Source organism: Augochlora pura, chromosome 2 (assembly GCF_028453695.1).
Source record: "Augochlora pura isolate Apur16 chromosome 2, APUR_v2.2.1, whole genome shotgun sequence".
In the NCBI taxonomy this organism is placed as follows: domain Eukaryota; kingdom Metazoa; phylum Arthropoda; class Insecta; order Hymenoptera; family Halictidae; genus Augochlora; species Augochlora pura.
The window spans coordinates 12408698-12425441 of NC_135773.1; the positions used below are offsets into that span (position 1 = coordinate 12408698).

The following is a 16744-nucleotide window of genomic DNA, read 5'->3' on the forward strand; positions in this document are numbered from 1 at the left end:
GCAATGCGACCGGCGCATACATTATTTATGGAGCCAGCTGAATAACTGTGGAAAAATGTAAATACAGCTTCTCGCGGCGTAAACCACCGTCCAAACCGATTTAGAGCAACGGATAAACGTTTTTATTTGTGGCGGAACGACCGGGTAAACAATACGGTGGAAGAAGTAAACGCACCGCCGGTGGCTCGGTACTCGGGAATAAGCTATTCTCGTCGGATTACGCTACGAATTATCGTCACATGTTTCATCAATCGCCGTACACATGCCTGGAGAATTTCATTTTTCTGACGGACTGTTATCGCGCTATAATAGCGAGTCAGATTCGTGATAAAGATTTGATGGAAGATCTAATAAATATGAATATTATTGATTTCTTTTAACTAGAAATAAAATTTCATTGTTCTGTTGTGAGTCTAGAATTCTGTCAAAGTCTAGAAGCGAAAGTCCGTAGAGACAATAGAAGAAACAATTAGGGAAATATTACGGAAATGGTCTCATTAGGGAAATTATTGAGGACGAATAAATGCCTAAATAACAGCGTGAAAGAAATCGTAGCACAAGGGGTTAAATTATATAACTAGGATTGACAAAATAAGAGTCTAATTAATATACAAGAGATAATTAATATACAATGAGATTTACTTAGAATTTTGCAAAATTTACTTTTTTAATCAGTATATTTATCTCTTTATTTATATTAATAAATTGTCTAGGTTGAACTTACCTTATACATGAGAGAGTTTACATATAATCTTTCCGTATCGAGCACAAGAATCATAAACAAAATATTTATTTCTTTTTTAATAATTGCGAGAAGTTCTCTTTAAAACTACCATAGTGTCTTTAAACTTTCTAAAATAATTTTAGTTATTTTCATACTATACGCTCATAAAATAAACAGTATAATCGTGATTGAGTTACGAGTTACGAAACTTTATTCACGTCAAGGTACGACGGCTAATTAGTTCGTCCCCAATCTCCGTTAAACAAACGTGGATTTTTCGTGAAATTTGTCTCGTATTCAAATTCTAGCCGGATACAAGCAACAAGTAGGTGTGCGCCCGCAAAATGTACGAACCTCTCATTTTTTCGTAACAAATATTTGAAATGTAGCAGACCGGTGGTATAGAGACACCAGCCATTGGTTCTATATCGGTAGGAAGCATGTAAATATTCGTGCAAGGCTGGATCAACAAGGGAGCATTGTTGTCTGTTAATATCGTTGACGGTCAATGCTGCTGGTATCGAGCCTGGTTTCGGTGAACTCTTGTCCGTCAAAACATGATCCGCCGGGGATCGATTTGCTTGTGCTTTGATTATCCGTCGAGTTGTTTCCGCGCGTTGCTTGTTTCCGTGAATGTAGATATAAGGTGTCGCGCCTACCTTGAACATCTCCCTTATGCACGTTAATGCTGGAAAATCTCGGCGGGATACAAGCTCTGGTCTTTGAGGACAAATGTCTTGATCAGCGGAGATCTTTCGCTGAAATTCCAATATCTTGGCTGTTCTTCGATCATTTTTTCTGTTAACGTCGATGTAAATTCGAAAGTTTAGCGAGTTCTTCGAATTTCAGATATACACGCGACAGATGATGTATGAAATAGAAATCGTACGAAATTTGAACGAATGGATAATAAATATTTATAATATAAAAAGCTTGCGAGATAAAACTTGTTATTTGAAATATACAGTGACAGCAACAATTTCTCTCATTTATATGCTTGGCCACATTGTAAGCTAAATTATGCCGATAAATAAAGTTAAATAAATAAATTTATAGTAAAATTAAGTAGGCAAAATTCAGTATTCAGTATATATAATATATTTGACAATACTAAAAAAGATTAAAATATTTAAGATATGAAAAAGATTAAAATATTTGAAATATTGAAAAATATGTATTAAAATATTTCAAACATTTAATCCAGCACTGTATTTAAGTAACTGTCCAATTATCCTGAAAACGACACTCGGTTCGAAAGAAAAGGCACAGAATTCTTCGATTTGCACGTAGCGGAGGAATAATCGCATGGCTTCCGGCCCTCGGTTTTTGTCGCAGCCTGTACTTCTTTTGTTCAGCAACAAGTTCAGCTTTTTCATGTCTCCAGTTCCGTATAAATACGCGGCGTGCGCGCAACGACTTCCATTGAACTTTTTTATTCCCCGGAGGACGGGCAGGGAAGGAAGGATCCGTCCGGTTCTCCGTTCCCGGAAATAGCGTACTTTCATCCATTCCCCGGTCACCGGCACATCAACGATCCATTACTATCGATCCCCGGCTCACTCGAAATAGGGTTAACGATACGCTGCGATTCGACCGTGTTTTCATCCCATACTCGGATTCCGTCGATTCCGTGAATCGCAAACGATAAGATTTCCATTGGCGTCTCCGAGGTGGATTCCACGCTCTGCTTGGAAATCATAGACTTCTTTAACGGTAACCTGCACAGGCGTAGAGAATGCGGTAATATCTTCTGTCATTCCCCTTCCAGTTCGATTCTTTTACTATTCGAAAAGACCTGCTGGTAATTTTTATTGATCGGTTGAATTTCGGTAAATAATTATCATACATTACTGAATTTGTTTCGAGGTTGTAGATTCGGAACAAAAGTATTCAGTGTACATTTTAAGTTGAAACAATTTTGTTATTATGCTCTTGATATTAGAAAATTGTTATATAGATAAGGAGGTTAAAGACACAATGGCTTCAATTTTATTTTTGAGTTTTACTTTAACTTTTTCTTTAACTTTTACTTTAATATTGAAATAGATATATTTTCAAATCTATACATTTGATACATTTGGTTAGTAAATAATACACATGTTAATAAAGAATACCACTCCTTGGTTTTGTGACGATAAAAAAAAAATCACTCATGCCAATATTTCATCCACGTCAATATTTTCTTAAATTCTATAAAAGCATAAAATTGCATACGACTCCAATAAATCGTAGAACTAAATCGCAAATTCTCTTCATCTACGTTCCGAGAACTACGCTGCCGTGAATAATCACCGGAACGTTCCTTTCAATTTCAACGAAATCTTCCGGCCCTGTAATCGTCGATCAACCCCGGGACACCCCGTGCGAGAAAGAACTTTCGCGCTGAATTAGTCGAAACTAGCCCCGGCTCCGGCGGCACGAGTTTAAAATTCGCGAGAGCATTATCAGGGAATCGATCTCGGCGTAATTGGAGCTCCACCGTCGGCTCGCAAAAATCCGTATCGTCCTTCGTTCGCCGTGCACGTGACTCGCGGGAGAACGTCCGTTCACGGGCCGCGCGGGCGAGTTTTTCCGTTCCAGAGAAATCCGCGGTTCGGTTAGCCGGGGTTCCTCGACGCAAAGGCGCAAATTATTTTTCGCCACGCGATGCTCCACTTGACCGTGTTGCGAAACGAGGAAAACGAGGCCGTTTATAATAAACCTACCGGCAACGAAAGCTGACGTTTCAGCAGCCGCTCCTTTTCCCATTTTTTTTCTTCGCCGCAACCAGCCGGCCCCCCCGCCGGCACACCGCCCTTTTCTCGGCGTTCGGGGACCCAGCTCCCTCGGTTTTCCCTCCCACCCCTTTCATTTCCCTCGGAAAGTGTTCCTTCGGTATCCCGATCCGCGCAAACTAGTTTAATGGAATTTCGTCGAGTGCCGCTCAATGTTCCCTACCCCTTCTCTCTCTCTCCCTCTCTCTCTCGTCCTCCGTCCTCGTCCACCGTTTTTCATACACGTTCCGTTGAATCACCGTGCGTTAGAACGCGAACAGTTTTCTTATTTAAATAGCACTATTAAAGCGAACCGCCGCGAACGAGACTTTTTTGTTAAATCTTACCTGTCGCTGTTTTCAACTCGTTTTTTATACTTTTATCCATTATTGCCACGATTGAATTTTTATTTCTATTCTTTATAGCGTATACTACGTAACATTGCACTATTGCAAATATATTGGTGATCTAGAAATTTTGGTAAATGTTGCTGTGAGACAATTCTCTTCTGCATTTTATTATAATCGAAAATCCTTTCCTTTTGTTGGATATCTTCTTCTCGTAACATTGACGGCAACACAGTTAATTAAGGTTCAGATTTTAGATGTCTCTGCCCGTATATCTATCCGCAGCTAATTATAGTAATGCACAGAATTTCATTTCGTTGCGTACATAACGACTCGAATGCATCCAAAGGCTTGCGCACCTGCAGCTGCAGCAACGGTCTATTTTCGTACGTCGAGCGATGAACCATTAGCTCGGGTGATTATGCTCTATCCGTGGCTTGTTTTGAAACTTCACGAAGTGCTTAGCAACTTAACGTACAGTCATTCTATCATCCAATCATAATCTTGAAACTTTTAAACGTTTCAGTTTTCCCGATTCGAATATTCGTAACAAAACTTTGTCAAATCAGCGTCGTCGTTACATCAATTATTTAAGTACAAGGTACAGTTCATGCAATTTTGGAAATGCTATATAAACGATGCTACTGTCTCGATTAATTGTGAAAGAATGTAAGTAATTGTTCTCTGCTAGATCATTTATTTTAATTGTTTCAGTTCACATACATTTTCTTAAAATATTAATAGGAAGAGAATGTTATTCTTTCTTGTTAATACAATTAGTCTTCGTTTATTATAATGGTTTTAGCGTTTTCGAGACCGCTAAAATAGAATCTGAGACTACAAAATTTGATATTCAAAATGGCGGCTTCGGTAGACGATACAGACGATTCATACGATTTTTTGAATATAAATCTTGTGGAGCTTGGTCTCGATTAAATACATTTGGCTTTTATATCGGCAACTAAAAGTAACTAGAAATAGTAAATTATTACCTACGTTTCATTTGAATAATCTCATAATTATTTAGAGATTCTTGATTCAATTTTCTACTGATTTTCACACAGCTATTTCGATACCTATACAGCCACTTAAAAAAAAGATTTATTGATCAATTATAAAAGCGTACATAGTTTATAGTTTATCCAATTCTAATAAGAATTTTTAATCGAAAACCATGATCTAGAAAACCATCTCATCCCAACGTTGACTCGGTAACGATTCTCCAGGTGCCTCCTCGGACCTAAAATTTCTTCGTGCCGCCCTGGCAATCCGATTCCGCCGTCGCTCATAGATCCCTTATCTCAACAGCGACCAGTCCACAACAATAGGCGAGACCCGTCAAACCAAAAGTCGCTTATGCAAAGTTATTTCTCGGGTGGCTCTCGGTCAGCCGGCTCTCGCCGTCGCGAATCCCAATTCACTTATTCGAGGCATGCAGGACCGTATCGAGGTGTTACTCTCTTCACCGGCTCCCACCACCGTGCCCCCCGGCTACCACGCAGGATAAGAATCTCCTCGCGAAAGAACCAAGCGGCGACCTACCACTACCACATCCCCCCTCTCCCCGTCCCTACCGTTTGCTTCTTTTTGCCTCTTCACCGTGCAGCCCTGCTCGCCTCTCCTTTTTCCTTGCTCTCGCAACGTCTCTCCCCTCTCGCGCTCCATCTGCTCTTCTCCTGCTCCTCCGTCTCCACCTATCCTTTCCCGCAGCTAGGGATCGACCTGGCCGCGTTTCGTTCCTCCCCGGTTCCCAGGCGTTTTCGGCGCACAAAGGCGAAAGAAATAAGTATCAGAAACTAGATAGAGGATGAAGATAGAGAAATTGAGAGGGAGAGAGACAGAGAGACAGAGAGAGAAAGAGAGAGAGGAGATTGAGAGAGAGAGAAAGAGAGAGAGAGGAGATTGAGAGAGAGAGAGAGAGAGAGAGAGAGAGGAGATCGAGAGAGATAGAGACAGAGAGAAAGAGAAGAGCGATACGATCGAGCGGAACGGGTGGAGCTGTTTATCGTGGATAGTATCGACATGTTCCGGGTGGACGCGATCGCGGCGATGGAAAAAAACGAGATCGACTATCGGCGCGGCCGAAACAGAATGTTTAATCGCGTCATCGCTGGACGGATAAGACGGGGGGCTCTTAAGTGAAAAATTGCGAGCCACGCGATCGAATTGTTCCCGGGGAGCTTTTCGTCGAATTGAAATCAAAGATCGGAGCCGGAGATACGCGGACCCCGCGCCGTTCTCGGATTCCGAGCTGAAGCTAGAGGCACTTGTAATCACAGAGGGGTTTCATCGATTCGCTCCTATTAGCTGGAAACATTTTCTGGTACTGATTACACCGTTCCTCGAATTTAATCCTTTGGCGATTGGAGAATTTTCTTTCATCGCTTAATTTTAAGGTTCTAATGTGTTACGAAAAATTTTGATTACCTTTATCGGCAATTGTTTGATATTAGAGCTATAGAGCATTAAATGTAGCATAATATAAATAACAAAATAATATATTTTATATATATTTTAAATAAATAAAATTGCATTGATAGCTGAGAGTAGACATACGAAAAGAATTGATTTATAAAAGTCGCGCCTCGAATTTATTTATTCCGATCGAATTGCTTTCTAATGCGTCGTCGAATACGAAGCAAAGGTACCGCGATAGGTAACTATAGACGGAAAATTGAAGCGCGCGCGTGTTGGTAAGAACGCTATTCACGCATGCACCGAAGTCATACTACTTGCTTATCATATGGATCGAGATACACGAACAGTTTCTATAGCTGAAATTTCTTCCCGCCGCCTCCTTTCGCGCACGCCATTCTCGCGCGTCGTTGAAGTTGGACCGAAATAACGCGGGAATGTCTCGAACAAATTGAAAGTTCTATTGTTTTTCCATGCTTTCTACTTCTACCGCGCGCCCCATTTCCGTGCCATCCCGTACGACTGTCGCCCTAAATTATGTAAGCAGTTGCTTTAAGGTTTCGAGCAAGCAAACAAACAAACAGCCCATCATCCTCGGCGGAACTTAATACTTTGTTATTCCGGAGGGGAAAGCAACAATCGTAGTTATTACTGTAAAAAAACTTGGTAATCTCCCACGAACTTCAATAAAATTGCCTTGCACAAGGTTGATGGGTTCGTGCTGTCTATAAGACGCTATCTACGATCGTAACACGTCAGTAGAAACTGTCGCATCTGTTCTTCGGGTCACAGTGTTTCTCATTGTTTCACGATCTCTTTGAACAACGCGCCTTTATTGTTTTCGTAAATACTTTATTATGACACTTATTTTATTTCTTTAACGCATTCTACTTAGATTTTTTAACAGAAGACCTACTACTAGTATGGCGACGTTCATTTCTATGCTAATTTCACACTTGTTTCACGATTAATATTCGTTTCAATCGCATTACATCCTACGAGGATACTACAATTTTGTCATAGTAAAAATTGTATTCCGACGTAATAGTTTGTACTATTGACAATGGACTAATTGAACGAATCACCCTGTATCGTGCGAGCGTCAACGAAACGAACCGGTGGATGAAAAATGTGAGGACAAAGATCGCTTTTGGTAACCGCTTCCACGCGAGAAAGAGAGATCTCAAACGTTCAAGAGCCGAGAGATAAAAAAAAAAAAATACCGAAATAAATTAGGACATGATCGCGACTCGGATCATGCATGGCCGATCTTCAGTCTGATCAGTCTCTGACCAATCAGGAAAGTGCGAACAACGAACGAGATGGAAAGCCCTGCTAACGAGTCAAACGGCAATGCAGTTGCGAGCAGCCCGGCCCATGTGTGGCTCAGGTACCCTCGTCAAGATCCTTGGTCCTGATCGTAGGACCGTCCTGATTTCAGGATCGTCCTTGATCCCCGAGATCTTCGTTTCGCTTAATATCCTGGTTTTCTGACCAATGCATCTGACTCTTTCCACGTCATTGTGGATTTCTCGTCGATCGTGCTGTCGCGACTCACGATTTACGGCTAACAAACAATCGCGCGGACCTCGAGCTCTCTACCGCGTCCTCGACGAATTCTAACGACGCGGACGACACCGCGCGCCCGTTCTTTCGTTATACCGAGTGACCTGGAATTGATCAAATCGCAAAATTTTTAGCATGCGTACTCGTCTACTCATTCGTTACTGTTAGCGTCAGCCGAGGCGACGGCTCTGTAATTCCTTTTTTTTTTGGAAATGTTACGTCGATTTATTACGGTACATGCAGACAGTTTTTTTTTCTTACATCCCACGTTTTTTCTTTACTGCTCCCGTAGATGTAGATGTGCGTTCTTCGTTCGTCTTTATTAGTGTTTAAATAGATACGAGGATTTTTAGTACGATTCTCTACAGTATTCCGTCTGCGTATGCGTGATCAGACTTGTTTAGACTGTACGTTTAACTACGCGTGATTTTTTAATAATTGTTGGATATGGCGTTTTTAGCATCCATTTTGACGAGACTTTGTTACAACGTAGTTTTCATGAGTGTCACGTGTATATTCGATTGCTGGAATTTGTGTTGGTGAAGCGAGAGTAGACCTTTAACTTGACGGTAAAGAAAATGTAAATTGTTAATGGCAGAAGCTTTGTGATTTTATATATATTAAATTTAAAATTTTAAACTTCCAAATGATGAATTTAAATGCATATCGATATTTATAAAATATTCAGAGTACGTTTTACATCCGGAATTATATGGGTCAATTTTATTATTTCGACATAAAAATTAGCAGATTCAAAACACGTGTGTATCATGTAGATTACAGCGTAGCAAAATTTCGTCGCAGTCGGTAATTCTCACTTCGTTTTTTACAAAAGAAAATTACAGAAGAGTGTTCATACGGAGAGGGAATACTGTATCATTCACGAATTTAAAATTCCAATTAAGCAGTAATGAAAAACATTAGACTGAATGGGGACAATCTAAAGTTCTGTTTTATGTATTCAATATGGTACAATTTAATTCGTTGTACCGAGAGCTTGCTGTAGATGTACCATTGCTCGAAAATATTTGGTCTCGCACAATATTCAAACAATCCGGAACAAAATACATAGTCTTGCTTATAAAATTACTGCAAACCTTTGTATAATTTAACATAAAACATTTCTAAAAATATTCATACATGAACAAAGTAAAATTTACGTACACTTTATAATCCGCAAAGGCGACATCAACGAATACAGCAGAAACTGCGTATGACTAAAAATAAATTTTTGATATTATTTTAATTTAAATTACTAGCTTCCAGAAAAATTCTTTATCAAAGTGAAAATTCGTACAAAGATTTGCAGTCTGTGAAAATTCGTTCTGTGAAACGTTACGTTTGTCTTCTGGCGGATTGCAATCGTTAACATATTTTCCAAGGCTATCTTTCAATTGGCATCAAAGATTATCTGCTTGGCGTTTCTCGAAACTAGCGCGAACTGAGAATTTCTACCGACTATTGATTTCGAGGACACGAAAGCGGACGCGAAGGAGATTCGACGGGAAACAGGCGACCAAATATTTTTTCCGTGGGCGGGTGCATAGAAATCGCTGCACGCTCTTACATTAGACACACTTTGCATCCGTTGACACGTTTCTCTTTCCGACTCTATCGTTTATCATGGGACATTCCGGTATAACGAGGGAATACTCCGCCGCGGAACGCGCGAAGCGTGTTGAAACTTTCCGGAATCGCGTACGTGTTCCCCGGGTCTGCGGAGATATCGTAGTTCCCCCCCGACGTTATCCGTGAACCCAGCTTTGTTCCGGATTTAGCTCGATGAAAGTTTCGGGAACCGAGTCACGCGTTCACGATCCACGAGAAATAGAATCCACGCTGTTTGTACGTAATTAGCGATTATGAACCCCTTCTTGCTCGTCAGCCACTGCACCTGAGATTTCTACTGCGATTTCGACTTCTACACCTTCGCTCTCTCTCTCTCTCTCTCTCTCTTTCTCTTTCTTTCTTTCTTTCTCTCTATTACTCTCTTTCCACCTTTCCCAGCCCAGTTTCTTTCTCCTTCGTACCATTTTAGATGCATCGCAGTGCATCGACGATCGGTCGGTTCGCCGGATATCGAAAACTACTTTAGATATTCTCCCGGCCGCCGAACGAACCCATCATCGTTAATCATGAGAATCCCAAAAAATTACTTGTCGACGGACGAGGCTAAAAGTCGAACGTTCAAGGGAGGTGATACTTGTGTTTGACTTTGGCAGTAAGGAAATGCCTGGTTCCCTCGTCGCATAGTTCACCGAAACTGTCGTGTTTACGAAAAAATAGCAACTATTGAGCTCATTTATTCGTTCCTTAATCAATTTAATGAGCGTCAAAAAATTGATGTTAATACAATTCAAAAGTTTTTGCATCGAGGCGTGGAAAATATATTAACCCTTTGTACCCGAGTGGCGCCACTGAGACGCCAGTAAAAATTGTTACATCGTTTGTAAAATAATTTTGACATTATTAAAGACACTTCTATTTAAAAGACTGTTAAAAGTGTAACAGTTATACGGATAAATTGCAGTAAGTCATATAAAATGAAAATACATCTAGTCAAAATATTAGGTTGGTGCATATGAAATGTCAGATTTTTCAGCGAGTATATAAAACTGCATATCTTTTTTCAAAAGCTATTAATTTAATCAAAATGTGCCCCATTTGTTTTAATACACTTTTCCCAACGCGAGTTTAATTCATAAATGTCTGTCTTCAAGATATTCTGATTTTTCGGATCAATAAACTGTAGTATGGAATTTTTCAGACTGTCTCCATTTACATACTGTTTAGCCCACAAAAACTACGCATACGTCGTACAAAACAATTGCGAAATTAAATGAAGTAAAATATAAAATTTTATAAAATATGGATCTTTCGCCAAGCGACTTTCGCTATTTTAAACATTTAGGACAGTTTTTACGGGCTAAATAGTATATAGTATTCATACAGGATAAATAGTATATAGTATTCATATGCACCAACCTAATAAAATGCACTTTATCGCATAAGATAGAAATACTATAAGCCAGAAGATTTATTTCAGATTTCCAGTGGCAGTGACTTCGAGCGCAAAGGGTTAATAGTCTCTAACGTCCGAGAGGTAGTGGGGAAGTTACGAAAACGCGGTAAAATCCGAGCGCGTGATTATCGTTGTGACTAGCCTCAATTTGGAATCGTACAATTCAGAGCTGCTCAACATGCTTCGCGCGGTTTGTAATGAAACAGCCACGCGCCGAGGGCGAACCTACTGGCAACGTAGGAGAGCTGACGTCAGAGAAGAAAAACTCAAGTGTTTACGTTTTTCAAGCTAGGGTTCGTTCTATTTCTCTTAATCCCGACATGATTTATGACAGGTCGCTGTCACATTCTTCAGTCGAACAACGTATAATGACAACACTGTCCTAAAACTGCTCAAAATCTGCCTGAGCTTTTACGGGCTAAATAGTATATAAATGAAGACACTCTGAAATATTCCATATCAGAGTTTATTAATTCGGAAGATCAGAATTTGTTTAAGACAGGCATTTCTGTATTGATATCTTGTTGAAAAGGGTGTAGTAAAGCAAACGGGGCAAATTTTGATTAAATCAACAGCTTTTGAAAAAAGATATACAGTTTTATATATTTACGTAAACATCCGACATTTCCTATGCACCAACTTAATAGCTATTTTGAATCTTAATTAAAATGGCTTCGAGTGCAAAGGGTTAATACAAATTTCAGTCGCGCAATAAATTATGTAACTTTCGACGTGTAATAGTCAAACTGTTAGAGTCAACCGCTGGTGGAACTGAACTTTAACCTGTCGTGTTCGCGAAGAAATAGCAACTTTTCAGCTCATTTATTCATTCCTTAATCAATTTAATCTCACAGAAAAGTTGCTGGTAATTTAATTCAAAGACTTTCGCATCGAGGCGTGGAAAATATATTAATTTTAGTGTCGTAATAAATTATGTAACTTTCTTCGTAATAGTCAAAGTGTTAGAGTCAAGCGCCGGTGTAACTGATCACCGACGGGAACCGGGATTGATTGGAGCCGCGCTAATTCGAAGCGGCGGCCGCGGTTCCGCGGGTCTTCGTCCGTCACGTACTTATAATGACGTAATATAAATTCAATGGTGGAATTGCGGCGGCGCATGGACGATTTTTACGACCCGATGGTTAAAGTGTCCCGGCCCGACGAACGGCCGCCGGGACGCGTGTTTCGAATTGCTGCACGGTTTATGTAACGCTGTTCCTCATGATTCGTGTCCCTTTCCCCCGTGGAACTTACGAGCCACGGAGTTTGAGGAGGGTTCGTTTGGATCGTTAGGGATTCCAAAATAATTGAAGATGCTTGGAACGTTTGAACGAAATGCTACGAGGCTCTAGAAAGTTTCATTCTCTATATATTAGGTCGACTGGAAAGTTCTAGGAAAGCGATGTTTGACAGAAAATGCGTTGATTATTGCAGTAGGCTATAGTTCGATTTTCTTGTAATCTATTCTCACCTTCTTTTATTGTTTTTTCTTGTAGCTTTATTAATATACATTATATTCATTGGTAATTATAAATTGCTATTTGAAAATTTTTGGAAGTCAGTATGTATGTTCTGATATAGTATTCTTCCTATGGTAATGAACATGTGATGCGTATTGTCAACGTTGACGAAGTAATTAATGAACATTTTAAATTATCGTATTCTGTAGTGTTTGCAAGGTGAAGGAACGTGGAACAATATAGTAACAAGTTTGTATCTATTTTCGATAGCTTTAAGTATGAAACTTTAATTTTGAAAAATGCACAGTACTTTCTGGTAGACTTAATATTTAGATAAAAAAAGGCGGTAAATAAATATTAGGTCAAAGTTCGATTCTTAAGTTTTTTGTCAGTAGTTTATAAAAGCTTACAAAATTTATTTAAATAATATATTGGTACTTCATTGAGTATTACAGTAAGAAAAAATAAATATTTCTTTCTCATTTCCAGTTTAAGCAAAGCACAGAATAATAGTCATTGACAAGTGAAAAATTACAAAATCCAACATACGTCCATAAAGTAATAATTCACGTTATTAATTATTACTAATAAATTAGTAAATATAACTAACCGGAAATTATTAGAAATTCCTCAAATTATGACATAATTTTTTCGCGGCGCGAAGGAAATGTGTCTCTCCTTACCATTTTCGATTTCTCATTTTCTTACCGGGAACTTCCGTTTCTTGTTTCGTACGTACGCGACCCCTTCTGTTCCATTCCGTTCCATTAATTTAATTGAGAAGCCCCCTTTGCGGTCCCGCGCACACGCGTGCCGGCCATGCCGGACAGTCACGCCACCGAAACTCGTTTCAGTTGTATCTGGCGTACTTTAATACGATTTCGTGCTTGATTAAACGGCTTTAATTATGCTATCACTGATAGCCGCGCCAGCCAGAAAGCCGCCCCGACGAGTTTTCAACCGCGAGAATCACCGGCCCGATGTAATATCGTTCGAACCGCGCGGTGCAACCCCCCCCCCCCCCCGCCAATAGTCATCGGGCTCTCGTGTCACTGATTGCATTAGGTTCATCAACCCTTCTTGGCTCGCTGTTCCCTTCTCGAGCATTGTTTCGTTCTATTTTGGGTTCGTTGTCTGCATCAGAAAAACTTAGAAATATAACTTCTCGCGTAGATTTTATCGTGAAACATTATTGCCAATTGAAACCCTTATATTGAGAAAATTTGGTTATTAAAATCGAAATAAGAATATCGTTAAGAGTAATCGTCAATTCTTCTGCAAATTTTTGCTATAATACAGTTATTTTAAAAATATCAGAACGACAGAAAAATATTTATTAAAACGAAAATTTATTTAAAGAGAGGAATTTGTTTTTTGTAGAAATCCGCAGTTGAGCGATGACTATCTCTGCTGGAACTAATAATCGGCATAGATTTTTCAATACGATGCGAATCAATATTTTACGTCGTCGATATTCGAGAGCAGAAAGGGTTTCGTAAGAATTACATGTCGGGTACGCGGTACTTTTTCCGAACAAATGGTTCAGATTTCGAGGATTTGCAGAGGGGACCTTCTGCGAGATCTGCAATGTTGAAATGCCACAAGGGATATGTCGATAAAGGAGCCCCATCAGCGTGCGACTGCGGTCACTGACCTAGTTGGAACAGCGCAGGGGTACGTGTGTCGGTGAGACTGGGTTACGAAGTCAAGAGGTAGCAACACGTGTTAGCGTTGACAAATGGAAACTACCTACAGTAACTTCCATTAATATTCGAACACTTTTTAATAGAGGCAAACTTCGCGCAACTATGAAAATTGTCGAACGCTGCAAAAATCACAGTTCTTGACGACTTATAGTCCTCGTTAATTGCGATTGTAATAACCGTGTCATAATTCCGAGAACTGCGATAACTGTAATAACTCGCACAGCTTCAAACACCTGACGTCTCTTTCAATCAACGTTAATTTTCCAGATATTTAAATGTTCGATTCGAGTGAAATATTTGTCGCGTACAGTTCCGGTAGTTGTTTCGATCAATTGTAACTTTTCCAAATTTTATTTGCATAATAAAATAATTTATTTCGCTTCTCAGAATCTCAAATTTTTTGGTCTAATTACAGATGAATTATTCGGTTCAGAAGTGTATCTGAATATTAATGTAGAATTATTATTATTACGAATATGACATTTCAATATTGGGGATCCAATTACTCATTACATAGACTGCAGATTTTTATGAAAAATACGAAGGTTATAAAATACAAAAATTAATCTCCCCTTAACAATTTTAATAAGTTAATGTTGACTCTTACATTCTTCTAACGTGTTAACTTCTGTGTCAATTAATCAGCCTTGTCGTAGATGCATCAAATGCACAGTCAAGCCATTTCATTTATAACAACTGGCGTTCAATAATTCATTCCCCTATATCCAATTGCTGACACAGCCATAATTCTTCATCGTAGTCACTCTCCATCAAAATTCCCCTCAAGGAACATGAATTTATTCTACACTCTTCACCCTCGTTTATAACATTTCAAAATAAAAAGACTCACGTGCAATTGCACTTGAAAATGTTGACACCAGAGATAGTTAACACAATGGGCGCTCTAAATAAACAAAAGCTTGGACAGAGAGCCACGAGCCGAAAAAGGTTAGAAAACTATAGGACGCAATGTTCCATCGTTTATCGCGTGCGAACCGACCGATCGTCCTGCGTCTCGCAAAAAGGAACCACACAAATCCCACACAGCGTTTCTCCTAAACGAGCTCCCTTCTTTCCCGAGACACCTGTGTGATCACTGTGTGAATTCGATCAAACGAGCTGACATGTTCACTTGATGTTCCGCTTTCACGGCAGGAGTGGGAAACCACGAACTCGCGGGCATAATCATTGTCCGCGATATGAAGCACAGGACGTTCAAGAAAGAATGCTGTCTGTTAGATCAACGAAGAAGAATATTTTTAGAATTACGTATATTAAATTTTTGAAACATGAGGACTCGATTTTGTTTTATTTTTAGACTGCGGATCTTCCTGTGATAAACAGGAAATAAACTTAAATAGTTTATTTCTCTATCGTGATTAGTTTCAAAAAATCGATAATAACATGACAGTATTTCAAGCAATGTCTTTATTGTTTCGTGTTGCACCTGTACGTTTTGTCATCAGTGGATAAAATCTGGAGTCCATTTATTCCAGTTTAATGATACATTTATTGTCTATTTTTACTCTAATTTCACTTTTTCGTTGTCTGTTCGACTAATCATATTTTTATTTCCAAGAATAGAATTATTAACCATTATAAAATCGTAAAACTGTGTTAATTGATGGTAAATTGCTAAGAACCTTAAAATCTTATGAATAATTAGGAAAACATCATAAAGCATAAAATTGAAAATATAATAGATATAATATATGTATAAAAGTATCATACAGCATAAAATTAAAAGTTAAAATCATGGACGCAACTATGCTTGGAAAGCTGACAGGATGTAATTATTTCAAAAATTTGCTTCCCTAATCATTTATCGCACCGTCATTAGCACACGCACACGTACAGTTCCACCATCGAGCGTCACAGAACGCAGAATACCATTGAAATATTTTGCCCAGCCCATCCGTGTTTCACAGTCCCCTTTTCTTCCTGCCATCCCCTGTCTCCCCCATCCCTCTGTCTCTGTCACTCTATCTTTTAATCAGACGTCGTCACAGGATCCTGACGCGTCGTTTTCATTCACTCTCCTCTACCCGCTGTTTCACTATTTCTCTGTCTCTTTTCCTCCACTCCCATCCCCCTCTCTCTTTCTCTCTAACTCTCTCTATTTCTCCCTATTTCTGTCTCTATTTCTCTCTTACTCTCTCTCTCTCTTTCTGTCTCTCTGTCTGACTGTCTATCTGTCTCTGTCTCTGCTTCGCGAGGAACGATAACTCGCAACCCGCAAACAGATAGCGTTTGCAAGCTGCTCGGGCTAAAATTCTTGCTTCTCCGACCCTCCCGTATCCGAAAGTTTATTAAAGCACAACACAACGGTCGCAGTAGTAACCGAACTGTTGCGCGCCTTTTCAGAACGAAGCACCGTGTTGTTGAGTGAAGCACGTAGTGAAAGAGAACTTCGTTTAATCCCCCTTGCTCCTAGGAGTTTCTTACATAGGGTAGTTAATGAGTTGCGATGAGGCGAAACGAAAGTAACGATCATCCGCGGATATCGGCCCGCCTGAATCGCGACACACTTTCCGGAGTCTCCCCGTTCCAGGGCGACCCGGGTCCTCCCGTTTAACCCTTTCGTTACCCGAACCGACCATAATCCGCTGAGCGCCTCACAAAAGCGGCCAGAGTTATTAGACTCTTATATTTTCAACAAGTTCGACGGAGCTTCCACGGCTTTCTTTATTAACCGTGCAAAATGCATTTTCTGGACGGACGATATTTTTTTTGGTTTAATTAATTGTTAAT

General features: G+C 39.6%; 1 protein-coding gene across 8 annotated transcripts in view; it reads left to right on the forward strand.

Annotated features, from left to right (window-relative positions):
• Positions 1-16744, forward strand: part of Unc-13 (protein unc13 homolog) — a 544965-nt gene that overhangs the window by 117928 nt on the left and 410293 nt on the right. For 6 of the 8 annotated variants that reach the window (XM_078193392.1, XM_078193412.1, XM_078193401.1 and 3 more), the window contains one exon: positions 7540-7629. The exons of the other annotated variants lie outside the window; for them this stretch is intronic. In XM_078193392.1, coding sequence (XP_078049518.1) covers positions 7540-7629 — 90 coding nt within the window. The remainder of the gene's footprint in view (positions 1-7539; positions 7630-16744) is intronic. 8 annotated transcript variants of the gene reach the window in all.